General features: G+C 53.5%; 2 protein-coding genes across 4 annotated transcripts; one reads left to right on the forward strand and one right to left on the reverse strand.

The window, feature by feature from the left end:
• Positions 1–528: 528 nt before the first annotated feature.
• On the forward strand, positions 529–4,750 carry Percc1 (proline and glutamate rich with coiled coil 1). Its single transcript, XM_048436162.3, has 2 exons — positions 529–729; positions 2,306–4,750. Exons 1-2 carry the CDS (start codon positions 617–619, stop codon positions 3,159–3,161), a joined length of 969 nt encoding a protein of 322 aa, XP_048292119.2. The 5' UTR covers positions 529–616; the 3' UTR covers positions 3,162–4,750.
• On the reverse strand, positions 3,934–13,177 carry Ccdc154 (coiled-coil domain containing 154). Of its 3 annotated transcripts, none has more exons than XM_048436159.3 (17): positions 12,510–13,177; positions 12,190–12,391; positions 11,899–12,088; positions 11,661–11,707; positions 11,302–11,397; positions 10,870–10,993; positions 8,308–8,409; positions 8,087–8,215; positions 7,886–8,010; positions 7,452–7,578; positions 7,226–7,363; positions 5,490–5,609; positions 5,296–5,372; positions 4,921–5,038; positions 4,705–4,791; positions 4,322–4,426; positions 3,934–4,167 (listed from the first exon to the last, which is right to left on the reverse strand). In XM_048436159.3, exons 1-17 carry the CDS (start codon positions 12,514–12,516, stop codon positions 3,934–3,936), a joined length of 2,028 nt encoding a protein of 675 aa, XP_048292116.3. In that variant the 5' UTR covers positions 12,517–13,177. The 3 variants fall into 3 exon arrangements, with proteins under 3 accessions (XP_048292116.3, XP_048292115.3, XP_048292117.3); XM_048436158.3 differs by having other exon boundaries at positions 7,886–8,013; XM_048436160.3 differs by having other exon boundaries at positions 4,032–4,167; positions 4,239–4,426; positions 7,886–8,013.
• Positions 13,178–13,211: the final 34 nt, after the last annotated feature.

Here is a 13,211-nt window from a genome sequence, read left to right on the forward strand (position 1 = left end):
AGGAGCAGCCAGGAGTATTACAACCAGAGAAGGGAGGTGCCTTCTCTAGATGCTCAAGACACAGAGGGTTCAATCAGACTGACTATGATTACAGCTGGGTTCTGGGCAAGTGGGTGGCAGCCACCACAAGGGAGTCCTCCTCACAGTCTTACTGGGCCCACTGACATGGTTATGGTTGATCTTAGCTGCACAAATAAGGCCCAGAGGCTGGAGGAGCTTGGAAGGGGTGATGAGGACTGCAAGTATTAGCTCCTATCTTGGACCTGGTGGGTGGTTGCATAGTCTCAGTCGCTTCCCCTTGCTCTAGGTCCTGATGCTGCAGAGCATGGTTTATAGAATGCACTGCAGGCAGGATGTCCTCTGGAGAGGCGTACTCCAGAACTCAAAATAGCATGAAATTTAATTTTCCGCCTATTTGACAAGGCTTGGATGGGGCCCCAATCAGCAGCACAGATAAGGGTCCTCGGGTTCAGGGTGTGGGCCAGCTGGGCCTGAGGCAAACACTTCATGGTCCCCAGGCAGGCTGCGTGCAGGTGAGGCGGTCTCCGGGCACTCCCCCCGCGGGGCTCTGGTTGCTGGGCGCTAAAGCAAACGGGATCTGTTTGCCCAGTCTGCGATGACAATGCCGTTGCCAAATATTTGCCAGCCTCAGGCAGTTGTGGAGCCCAGCTATAAATGCTTGCACCCCAGGTGGAGGAGCCTGCTGATTGAATGCTGCAGTCCCGTCAGGTAAGAGCCTGGGTGTATGGGTTGGAGTCTCCTGGGATGGTGAGGAGGGATGGGGCGGAGGAATTCCTTCCACAGGGAATATGTCTGCACTGAGCTATTAGCAGTTGTCCTCAAAGGCTAGTGTCCAGACCACAGGACACCTCCTGAGACAGAGGGACCCAACAATGTAAGACACTGCTAGTGACCAGTCTCTGTTGCCCAAACTCAGGGTTTCAGGATAGCAGGGAGGGTCTGTGCAGTTTGACCCTGAGGGGCTCTGACCAAGGGCCATTCCTACTCAGACCTCTCAGAGAGAGATCATCTCCTGATACACCTAAGTAGACACTTGCTCCCCTTCCTCTGTGAAGGAGCCTGGTGACTCTAGGATCCAGATTCAGCCAGGAAGAGCCACATTACTCCCCCAGCCACCTCCTCTTCCTTAGGCTCAACAGCTGTCCTTGCGCCTTTTGGGACCTGCACAGCAATCTGTGGGGTCCACTCCTTTAGGGATCTTCTATCTGTCCGTCCCACCTTTAACAGGAGGTATGGGTGGGGGGCACTCACATTGTGGTCAGGTATCAAATTAAAACCCAGGGCTAGCTGGGTGTGGTGGCTCAGGCCTCTCATCTCTGCTTTCAGGAGGCTAAGGCAGAGTTGACACAGGTTCTCCAAGTGAGACTCCCTTCCTTCCTTCTTTCCTTCTTTCCTTCCTCTTCCTCCTCCCTCCTTCTCCCTCCCCCCTTTTTTGTTTTTTAGTTTTTTTAGGTAGGGTTTCTCTGTATTGCCCTGGCTGTCCTGCAACTTGCTCTGTAGCCCAGGCTGGTCTCAAACTCACAGATATCCACCTGCCTCTGCCTCCTGAGTGCTGGGATTAAAGGCACACACCAACACTGTCCAGCTAGACCTTTTTTCTTAAAAAATAATCCCTTCCCAGAAATGGTGACACATGCCCTTAATCCCAGAACTCTGGAAGCAGGGACAGGCAGACCTCTGTGAGTCTAAGGTCAATCTAGTTTACATAGCAAGTTCCAGGACAGTCAGGGCTAAGAGAGAATCTATCTCAAGACAAAAGAAAACCAAACCAAAGCAGGAAAAAAAAACAAAAACAAAACTAAAAATCCCCAAAATGTCCCTCCTCCGAAAAGAACTTCAGAGCGGTGACTGTAGCTAGGGAAGAACCAGGCCGGGTGGGGCTCTTTGTCCACCACAGACCCTGAAGTTCCCCACAGTAGCTGCCAGAGTGCTGGGCTTGTCTTCCCTGGAATCCATGCTGGGACCAAGAAGACTCCTTGTCCAGTGCCTGTCCCTGCCTGCCTGGGCAGTACTGATCTCTAGGTCTTCTGCCTCCTACTCTGTGGCCTGCCTGATCACAGCTGTGGTGGGTTCTAATGGTTCCTCTGTACCATGATGGCCCCACCCTACACAAGAGGATCCTGTACGCCTCTCTGACTAAGGCAGGTCCTCTCTGAGCTCAGGAGGCCCAGGGATCAAGAGAAGAAAGAGCCGAGGCAGTTTTTTCAGGACCATACATTCGGGCTGTATCCAGTGGGCACTGCCAGCCCTCACTTGCCAACCTGCCCTTTCACTTCCCTCCCAGCTTGTGTCTGCTACCCAAGGACCACCCCACCCTGAATTTCGGAGACCTCAAGAAGATGGCTGCTGGTGTGATACGGTCTGTCTGTGACTTCCGGTTGCCCCTGCCATCACACCAGTCCTTCCTGCCCACAGACCTAGAGGCTCCAGAAACTTCCGAAGAGGAAGAAGAGGAGGAGGAAGAGGAAGAGGGAGACCAGGGGCTGCAAGATGAGAGGCCACAGGGCTGCAGCCCAGATTCCCAGAGCTCAGGAGTGGCTCCTCAGAGTCCCAGCAGCCCGGAGACCCCAATGCAGCTGCTGCGCTTCTCAGAGCTCATCAGCGGCGACATCCAGCGGTACTTTGGACGCAAGGAAACAGGGCAAGACCCAGATGCCCAAGACATCTATTCTGACAGCCAACTAGCCAGCTGCTCTGCCCGGGATCTATACTATGCTGATCTGGTATGTTTGGCCCAGAATGGGCCCCCAGAGGAAGAGGAGGCTGCTGAGCTCTGTGTGAATTTGCCTGGGGGATCTGAGGGTCAGATGTACAGGCTGGGCCACAGAGGAGACAGGGTGCCACCACTGGGTCCCCTGGCTGAGCTCTTTGATTACGGGCTTCGGCAGTTCTCCAGGCCCAGAGTGTCAGCTTGTCAAAGACTGAGGCTAGAGAGGAAGTATAGCCACATTACCCCCATGACCCAAAGGAAATTGCCTCCATCCTTCTGGAAGGAGCCTGTGCCCAACCCACTAGGCCTACTGCATCCAGGTACACCAGATTTTAGTGATCTGCTGGCCAGTTGGTCTGCCGAGGGTGGCTCCGAACTGCAGAGTGGAGGCACTCAGGCCCTGGAGGAGACACAGATGACTGAGATCTAGTGAGTAGGTGGGTCAGGTGTGTGCTGGGGCAGCAGCAGCCCTCTCTCAGGCACCCAGCCTCTCTGTTGTCCAGGCACCTCCCTAGTGAGTCGATTCAAGCAGCCATGCAGTTGATTCTCCCTAGAGGTTCTGAGCTTATCCTGAGCCTAGAACTGCCACCACCAGCACTGAGAAGCGAGAGCAAATGCTTGTCTAGACCCAGCCACACCCAGCTACCAGTTCTTGGATGACCCCAATAAACATCAGGTCTCAGAACTCTGCCCACAGCAAGTGGACAGAACTCAGGCAAGAACAATGAGTCATTTGTACACGTCCGTCTGGGGAGACCCATTTTTTACCAAGCCAGCACCAAGACTCAAGCCAGTAGCAAAGGTCAGCCCTCCCTGCTGTCTCTCTCTGCATGGCCAGAGCTGATGATTCCATGTCCCATGCCCTGTGCTAGGCTGGTGGCAAGGGCTGGGAGCTGTGTGCAAAGCTCAGGTTTTTCTGAGAGGCCAGAAGAGGGACACACTGCTTGATCACACAGAGGAGCACAGACGCCGACTCTCCAGATTCATGCTCACAGATGGCTCCCTTGGTGGCACTTCAGTGTTAACTGGCAGCTGGGCAGGGATGAGGATGATCTGAGGACCCTGTGTCCTTACTCCTTACACTTGTCCTCAGAGGCAGCTGGGGTGGGTCCCAGGTGTGGCCTGGGTGTCCCTGTACAGAAATTCCAGGAAAAGTGACAAAATGGCCTGGGGCTAAGCAGGGCAGGAAGGGTCCTTCAGGGTCAAATAACCTGGACCTTCTGACTTTGGTCCCTCTCACTACTTGACACCTCTGAGCTGTGGAAAAGCTGTTCTATCAGACAACAGGAGACTCTGGCTCTAATAGGTACAAGAACTGGCATCTTTATTTCTGGGACAGGATCTTGGGTGCAGGCTTCCAGTAGGTCAGCGCAGAGATTGCTCCTGGCCTTTGGTGGGACACCAAGTTCAAGAGGATTGTCTTCCACTGAAGCCACCTGCCCAGAGACACAGTTCATACATAACACAACTCCTGGTAGCTGGGAGACCCAGGCTCTCAGCTGCCTACCTCACAGCCTGATACACGCCCCAGGAGTTCACAGGGACCAGGTCGCCCAGGGCTATGTCCTTGATGAAGAACCGCTGCCTCACCAGGGACATGAACACCCGCTTGCTGCCCAGTGTCAGTGGCCAGGGGCCCTCCTCGCTCCACAGGCTCAGCATGCTCTCACGCAGGGTTGCGATCTCTTCTGTCCGCTGCAAGTGTAGAGGTACAGTGTTAACAGGACCCACGGGGATGAAACAACGGCAGAGAAATGGGGACTGGATCACAGCGGCCGGCAGAGGATGTGTGTATGTGGGGATATCTTCTATGGAGGAAGTCCAGCAGTAGGGCCTCATATGGAGGAAACACTGTTCAGCACCACCCCGCCAGTGAAGTGCCTGGGGCCCCATGGAGCAGACAGGAGCTGAGGGACTTGGGGTAGACTGGCAGAGGGCGAGGGGTCAATGGTTCTCCCAGAGTTTCCTCTCACCAGCTTGGTCTCGTTATTAAACTTCAGGTTCTGGATGGTCTTGTTGGCCTGGAGGCTGTTCTCTAACTTTATTATTTGCTTCTGAAACTAAACACAGCTCCAATCATGGGTAGACATGGACTGCTGATGTCCAGATGCACCCACTCCTACAGAATCACCAAGACCCCGGAGTTTAGGGAGACAGATGCAGGTGCCTTCCTGGGGCCCAAGGGATACCGTGGCCAGCTGGCCCTGGATCTCCGCAATCTTCCGTCCGGGGTTCTCCTCCTTCAGAAACTGCACAGACATCAGCAGGGTGGCTAGCTCCTGTCGCACAGCCTCAACCTCAAACTCTCTGTGGGCACCAAGGGCTGATTGTAGGGGGTCCCAGAGCTCAAGGCAAAAGGCTTAGTCCAGAGCTGGGATTCCTGAGGCTGTCACAGGGTTGAACTTGAAAGTGCATGCAAGCTATACCACAGGAGGTAGAGCTCAGGGTGGGATTGGCTGGGGACGGGGCAAGCACAGGTGTGGAGGTGAGGGGCCTGGAAGAATCCTGTGGAGACCAGTGACAATCAGGAGGTCCCAGGGGACTGGGGAGGCTTCAAACCTCACCTGGTCTTGCCCTCGGCAGAGATCCTCAGGTCCACGTCACTCTTGTGAAGAACACACTTGTTGGAGACATTTTCTATCTGAAGTGTGAAAAATGTCGGCGCCTAAGGTGACTCGACATAGCCACCTGGGGGCACCAGGCTAGCCCAAGCCAAGGCCTGGATCTTCAAGAATAACTGCACCCTGACCTTACCCACCTGCTGGGGCAGGTTGTTCACTTTTTCCTGCACCTCCTGCAAGTGAGCTGAGACCTCTTTTAGCCACCGGACCAGATCCTGCAGGGACTCCCTCTCTACACCTTCCCATGCAGCCTGCACCTACAATTTCAATATCTGGTGAGGGATGGCACACAGGTGGGTAGACAGGAAGCAGAGCGGCCCAGACAACCTGGCCAGACACTGCAGAGGACAGGGATGCTAGACCTATGGCAGCCCTGATGGTCGTCCTAGGCAAGGTCATCCAGCTGAACAGAGCCATGTCCTTGAGGGGATGACAGCTAGTAGTGACAGGAATAGAGAAGAGACTGACACACTGCAGGAGGGGCACAGACATGGTGGTCAAAGGCCCCTGTCAGCAGCTGTTCTTTCTTGCCATACATGCCCAGAAAGGATGCAGAGCCAGCCAAGGTTGGGGGATCCAGCTGCCATATCAGAGAATATGTTTCACAGGAGCTACCAAATAAAACAGGCCCTCACGTCTATTGACAGAGAGGGAGGCGAAGCATGGCCTGCCCACATGTAGTAATGCTATCCAGCTGTAAGGAGATGAAGCATGGGTTCACACAACAGGAATGACCCAGGAAGGCAGTTCAAGAGAGAAGCACGAGACGGAAGGGTTGGAATTAAGGGCCGACAGCCCGCAATTCAGAGCAGATGGGGGAGAAGAGAGACTGTTAGACCCTGGGTTTCTCTCTGAAGTGCTGAGAAAGCTCTGAAGCTGACGTGGCTGTTAACTTTTCTAGGAATGTACTAAAGTAACTGAGTCTTAGTAAGGGTTAGGGTTGAGCTCAGACGTGTGATCCCAACACTCAGGAGGATAAGGCAGGAAAATGAGGAGTATCAGGTCAGATTAGGCTACATGGTAAGATCCTCTCTTTAAAAAAATCAAAGCAAGGGGCTGGAGAGATGACTCAGAGGTTAAGAGCACTGGCTGTTCTTCCAGAGGTCTTGAGTTCAATTCCCAGCAACCATTTGGAATAAGATCTGGTGCCCTCTTCTGGCATACAGGCACACATGTAGGCAGAACACTGTATACATAACAAATCTTTAAAAAAAATGGTTGTGAGCCAAATTAAGAGAAAAGAAAACAAAACAACAATTTTTTAAAAAAAATTATGGGCTGAAGGAATGGATCAGCAGTTAAAAGCACTTGCTGCTCTTCCAGGGGACCGGAGTTTGGTTCCTAGAACCCATGTTGGGTGGCTCACAACCATCTGTAACTTCAGCTTCAAGAAATTGATGCCCTCTTCTGGCCTATCTGAGCACTCAACACACATGTGGCACACAGACACATAAATAAAAAAATATATAAAAGAACTCAAATAAAATATAAAACCAAACAAAATCCACTGAACTGTATGTTTTAAAAGGTGTTTTTCTTTGTTTGCATTGTTTTTTCAAGCAGAGTTTTTAGCTGGCCTGGAACTCACTTTGTAGACCAGGCTGGCCTCAGACGCACAGAGATCTACCTGCCTCTTCTTCCTGAGTGCTGGGATTAAAGGCATGTACTACCACTGCTCGGTTGGAAAAGGAATTGATGAAAGGAAGGAAGGGAAAGAGGGAGGGAGGAAAGTGAGATAAAGAGAAAGAGAAAAAGAGAGAGTGCCAAGAAACTGAGAGTCCTGCAGGAGCCGCCCTGCCTGGTTCAGATATCAGGTCTCTACCCTTGGCCCCATCTCCTTTACCGCCCTTCCTTGGGGGTCTGTCCACCTCACCTGGGACAGCTTCACGCCTAGTGTTTGCTCCTGCAGGTCTAGCTTCCAGCTGAGAGCTAGACAATGGTCACTCAAGTCCTTCAGCTGCTGGTTCAGACCTGCCACTGACCCTTCTAGGACATGGCTCTTCTCTTGAAGCTGCACGAGACAATGGAGTCAGGGAGGCTAGCTGGATGCCTATATACACAAGGATCCCCGCTGACCTCCACCTCACGCAGCCCCTTACCAGTTCCAGTGCACCCTGAGTTTCCTGCTGGGCTAGCTTGCCAGCCATCTGCACAGCCTCCAGATTCTCCTGGACGTACGAGGCCAGCTCTCCGGCCTGGCTCTCCTCCAAGCTCACCTTGGCCTCCCTGTATATTGGTGTTCAAACTGTCCCTTAGTGCTACCCAGTGAGGGCACCTGATCTCTAGCTCTGGGATCTTCCAAGCGATTCTATGGACCAGAGGATGGGTGCTACCAAGAAGGGGCTGTGAGCGAGGGTCAGGGTGGAGGGACAGGAGCTCTAGCAGAGGGCTGCTAGTCTATCATAACATGTCCAACTGGCCTAGTGTTTAGCTGACAGCTGCAGGGTCTGAAGCAGGACACTTCCCAGCTGAGCTCAGTAGTGGTTAGCTGAGCAAGGGACTGGGTGGCCCACTGTCTTGACACGACACCCACCGGGCCTTCTGCTCAGCCATCAGGACACGATTCAGTGACACCTGGTTCTGTCGCACAAACTTGGTCAAATAGACTACGGCTTTGTCCAGGCCCCGACACTGCTCCAGCAGGTGACCTTCTTCCTCCTGCTGTGGCAGAAGTGGCCCTGAGCCTTGGTGCCAATCCCATCTCCCCGCCTCCTGGCCACCCAGGCCCACCCACCTCACGATGTGCCCGCAGGGCCCGCAAGCGCTCCTCTGTCAGTTCATGTAGCTTCTGCCAGCGGCTTTCCAGTTCCTCTCGAAGGCTGCTTTCTGCCATCAGACGTGTGCTCTCTGAAGACTTCATTCTCTGTGGAGACAGCACTAGCTGCTGTGATTCTGGGACATACCCCCACACACCGGGCAATCCGTGAGGACACTGGGCCCTGCCCAAGCCCTCACCTGCTCCATGGCCAGGAAACACTTCTGAAGAAAGCTGCACAGTTTGGCCTCCCTCTTTAGGAAGCGGATGCTCATATCCTCGCTGAATTTAGTCACCTGGTCCTGGGAGGAGTCACATGGTCACCTGAAGCCTCCTCACTGGTCATCCTTCCCTGCCTGGTATATCCCTTCATGTTTCCAGTCCCTGTACAGCCAGGCTGCATGCATTGGGCAGGAAGGAAGGTAGGGCAGATAGGACCCACTGTCCCTCAAAATGCTAGCTTTCAGAGCCCCGGATGCATCCAGGGAAGGTTGTGCAATGGGCACTAAATTCCATGCCGAGCTGGAGCCTCAGTATGAGAGTATCTCCATTCAAGTGGGAGCACCCCAAGCACAGGCCTCATCAAGGGGGTGGGAAGGAAAACTAGACAGAACTCTATGGGCTTTGCCTCCTCTCTATGCTGCGCTCCTGCTGCTTTGAGGGTCTGAAGGCCCAACCTAGCCTTCTGGCCTCTCCACCTCACACCCTCTGTAGTACAGTTGTCTCCTTTAGGACTTGACGTAGCCAGTGCCATTATGGAGTTGAACAGCTGTGGTCACCTCTGAGAATCTTGGTCTGCAATAATGGCCATGAGAAACGGCTCTGAGCAGGTCGCTTTGTCTATGGGAATGGGGCTAACAGTCCCTCTGGGCAAGAGCGGGGAGAGTCACAAGACCTTTCTGTGTCATTACAACCACCACTCCCTCCTACCCAACTACTCCATGCTGGAGTATAGAAGAGGGACCATTTTGACGGTGAGGTCACGGGAGCTCTTTGGTGTTGCACTGCGTGTGTTACCTGTGGACCTGTAAGAAGCCCCACTACGCTTATTTATCTGCCAGACTGAACTTAGAGTCTCCCTTTAACTCTGTTGGCCCCTTCCCTACTTGGAGTGAGAACATGTTTCTCTTATTATCTCCCCAGGATTGTCAGGAGTTGACAACGCTGGAACGCTGTGGCACATGCCTGTAACTGCGGTACTCAGGAGGGTTGCTGGGAGTTTGAGGTTAGCCAGAGCTTTACAGTGAGGCTCTCACCTCCCCACATGTACCAAAGAAAGGTCTTAAGAACTCTTCTGCTTCATAGTATCCATTTACCTAGCACCTTCTTCATGGTCACAGGGATCTCCTGACAACAGGCCGAGCTCTCAGGCCCTGGGCAGTAGTCTGGGAGAAGGTGGTTCTCAGGGAAGCTTTCACATCATCTGAGCCACTGCTGGTCTCCCTGCCCTGTAGGAGGGAAGCCTAAAACAGGGTTGGCTACTCTTCTTTTTTGGTGTGTGTGTGGGCGAATTGAAGACAGGGTTTCTCTGTCCTGGAACTCGCTCTGTAGACCAGGCTGGCCTCGAACTCAGAGACCAGTCTGCCTCTGCCTCCCACATGCTGGGATTAAAGGTGTGTAGCACTGTCAGTCTATGTTTTTCTTTTAAGATAGGGTCTCGTATAGTCCAGGCCAGCCTCACATCTGTTATGCAGTGGATGATACTGAACTTCTGATTTAGTCTCTAGCTGCCAAGGGTTAGAATTACAAATGTGTACCACCACACTCAGTTTTGGGGGTGCTGGAGGTTGAACCCAGAACTTTGTGCATGCTAGGCCAGCACTCCATCAACTGAGCTACATATCAATCCCTCAGCCACTTTTTCTGCATGACCAGACAGCAAACATTTCAAGTTCACAGGGTCTCCTGTGAAGCATCCCAACTCTTGTCCAAAGTTGCCACTGTCATTTTGTTAAACAAATGTTCATGGCTCTTTGCCAATAAAACTTTATTATAAAAACAAGGTATTGGGGTGTTAAGTCCTGACACCAATGCTGAAGAGCCCTCAAAGGGCCTGGGCCCTCTGTGCCTGGCCTACAAGGAACCCTTCGCCCAAAGCTCTTGTACTCTTGCTGATGCCAATGCGTTAGCTTCACAGCAGCTCAGACGGAGATGCCACTACCCCTGGGCAGCAAAATGATGTTGGGACAGCTGGAAGCACCCAGTTTGCTCAGCCCACACTGTCCTGTGAGGAGACTGGACACACAGAACAGCAGCTGTAGTCCCTAGTCTCTAGTTGTAAAGCCAAGAAACTGGGTGGCAGGCATTCGGAACTGTTCTTCAGCCTCATGAGGTGGCCCCTCTTAAGGGCTCCAAGTAGAAGGGAGAGCATTCTGCCCTAGGAATTTGTGACTCCTACTTGAGGGAAAAGCTGAGAGTGAATATAGCTGCAGAAGGGGCTTTAGGACCGGATGTTTCTTTTCTGATAGCTCAACTGAGATAGTCAGTGAGAGGCAACACGGCGTTTGAAACGTGGCTATGTGACAGCACAAGTAAGTTCTCAATACCCTAGAACGCAGCTAATGTCAGGGAGCGGGCAATGCCAGGTGGGATGAGAGGCCACCACCACATCAGGCAGGGCAGCACTGGTGAGCCTACCTTTGTGTTACTGTATACACTGATAAACAACCGCAGGAGGCCACAGGCTAGGGACACTGGCGGTCACTCAGGAACTTTTGGATGACTCCTGCCTAGGCTAGCTAGGGTTGGCTTTCAAGAGGTACCTGCATCTTGGACAACCCACGGTCTACTTTTTGGTTGGTGTCCTCTTGGTTCCTCTGCAGGGTGCTACAGGCTGCTTCCCGGCCCTGCTCCTCTTGCCTCAGCAAATCAGTCAGCTTGGTCACCCTAGAGGCAGTAGGTGTGGTAACACTAACTCAACTGAGGAACCACAGGGAGGCTGGTGGGCTTTGGGACCCTGGGTCCACAACCTGCCCAGATCACACATGGAAGTGGAATTAAACTTTGGAGTCCCTAGTGAAGGCAAGGCACCAAATAAAGGAGAGCAGGAAGGTGGGGTTCCCAGCAGTCAGCAGTGTGGCACTAATGGCAGAGGACAGCCCACTGGTGGCACTAGGGGCACAGGGCAGGGCAGGCCTGAGACTCTCAACATGCACACAAAACTAGTTAGGCGATAATCCAGGGGATTGGCCCACCTGAGGTTCATCTCCTGCTCGGAACATTTCCGCTCTGTGTCCTGTAGCACCTGAGTCCTCCTGATCTGTGTCATAGCCTCTCGGACCTCCACGAGTCTGGCATAAGGAGTTTCTCTGCCAGCCCCAGAGCAGCTAGGCAGCCTTTGTTGCTGCAGGTGTAGCCATGGGGCCTCCCACCGCCTGGACTGTTGGCCCCACTGTATGCAGAACCTAGTCTGAGTTGGACTACTATAGGTATCGCTGAAACACTACCACCTGGGGTAAGGGATGCCCACATGGGCCCTAATGCCAGCTGCTACAGGGAAGCAGTGGTCCCAGTCCCTCCCACTGAAGCTTATGCTTGTCTCTCTGTGTGTTACCTTTTATCCAGGGCTTGTATCTGGTTCTGGCTCTGGGGCCCAGACAGCTGTAAGGAGGAAAGGAGGACTAGGCAGGCCAAGTCTGCTGCCTACAGAGGCCCTCCAGCACCAGTGCAGGTGGGTGTGTAGGAGTCAGAGCATGGAGCCGTGGGAATCAGTAGGGTTAGGGTCCAGTAAGCAGTTCCAAGCACCAGGAAGAGTCGCGTGCCTGTGTCTGCTGCTCTGCCCAATGTCTCACCTCTAAGGCCTCTTTCTCAGGGCTCCAGGCCACTTGTTGCATTTCCTGCCTCAGCTGGCGCAGCTCTGAGGCCTGGAGCTGCACACGAGCACGAACCTGCAGCAGCTCACGAAGCAGGCCCAGTGTGGCATGCTCACAGCGTTCTCTGTGTGCCCTCAAGCGAACCACCTCAGCCTGAAGCTCAGCTACCCTGGTCAGGGCCAGAGCAGCTGGGTCAAGCTGTGCTTCTCTTGGAAGTTACCCCCGCCCCTCCGTGTGTCATCTCCATTTCTCATACTCTGCAAGGCTCACCACTGCTCCAGCTGCTTCCGCTGCTTCGGGGTATCGTGTTCAGGGACTACGCAGCTGGACGCTGGGCCACTGGACTCATACCTCTCTGAGGTATCCACACCCAAGGGCTCGGGACTGGTTAGGCCTTCTGTTAAGAGAAGCTCCAGGTCCTCGAGTGTGACAGTGTTCAGTTGTGAAGGTGAGAGCCCCAGCGAGGGGCTGTCTGCTAGCAACAGAAGGAGGAACCTAGCGAGCTCATGTAATCTTGCTCAGTGCCATCCCAAACTCCTGCTGGGTCGGAGAGAGCAGCCCTGCTAGAGGTTCACCCCCTCTCCACTCACCTGACATGGCTTCACCAGCAGTCACTACCTGTAGCACAGCTTTGTGGCATTAGTACCTCTGTGGATGTCCAGAGCCGGACACCAAGGCCAGGGTGGCTGAGATTGGCTGGAGGGAGGCAAGTATTCCCAGGCCAGAAAGCTGCAGGGACTGGGGATCAGTTGAAGGACAGAAGAGAAGGCTTTGGGTCAGGGGAGCAAAGGATTTAGAGAGGCTATGGGACTTAGGGAAGTGAGGGTCAAGAGGGAAGGTCTGGATGTTGGGGAGAAGACAGGGTCAGGAGTGGGGACTGTGGCCCTTTGGGAGAAGATGAGTCAGGAGAGGCTGTGGCCCCGAGAGCAGTTAAGTATGAGGTAGTAGGCTCCTGCCCTTCCACCCACCTCTTCAGTGAATCTTCCTGAAGGAGACAGGTACAGCTGAGTTAGTCTAGAACCTTCTTTTTCTCACAGAACCCTATGACTTCATGGCCAACTGCCAGTGGAACCTGAGTCCTCATCTACCCTGTCCTGTGGCCTCTCTATCTTCTGGTTCCTGGAAGGATGTGGGGGGATTATGAAGTATCCATCTTGCAAAAGGGCCTCCTCTGGCTCTGGAGTTACTGGGCTATGATCATGATAAAGAGGATGTCCAGGAACCTTCGCAGGCCCTTGAGTTCCACACATAGAGCAGAAAGTGAGGGTCCTAAGCAAATGAGACACAGCTAG

Source organism: Myodes glareolus, chromosome 9 (genome assembly GCF_982192425.1).
Source record: "Myodes glareolus chromosome 9, mMyoGla1.1, whole genome shotgun sequence".
NCBI classification, from domain to species: domain Eukaryota; kingdom Metazoa; phylum Chordata; class Mammalia; order Rodentia; family Cricetidae; genus Myodes; species Myodes glareolus.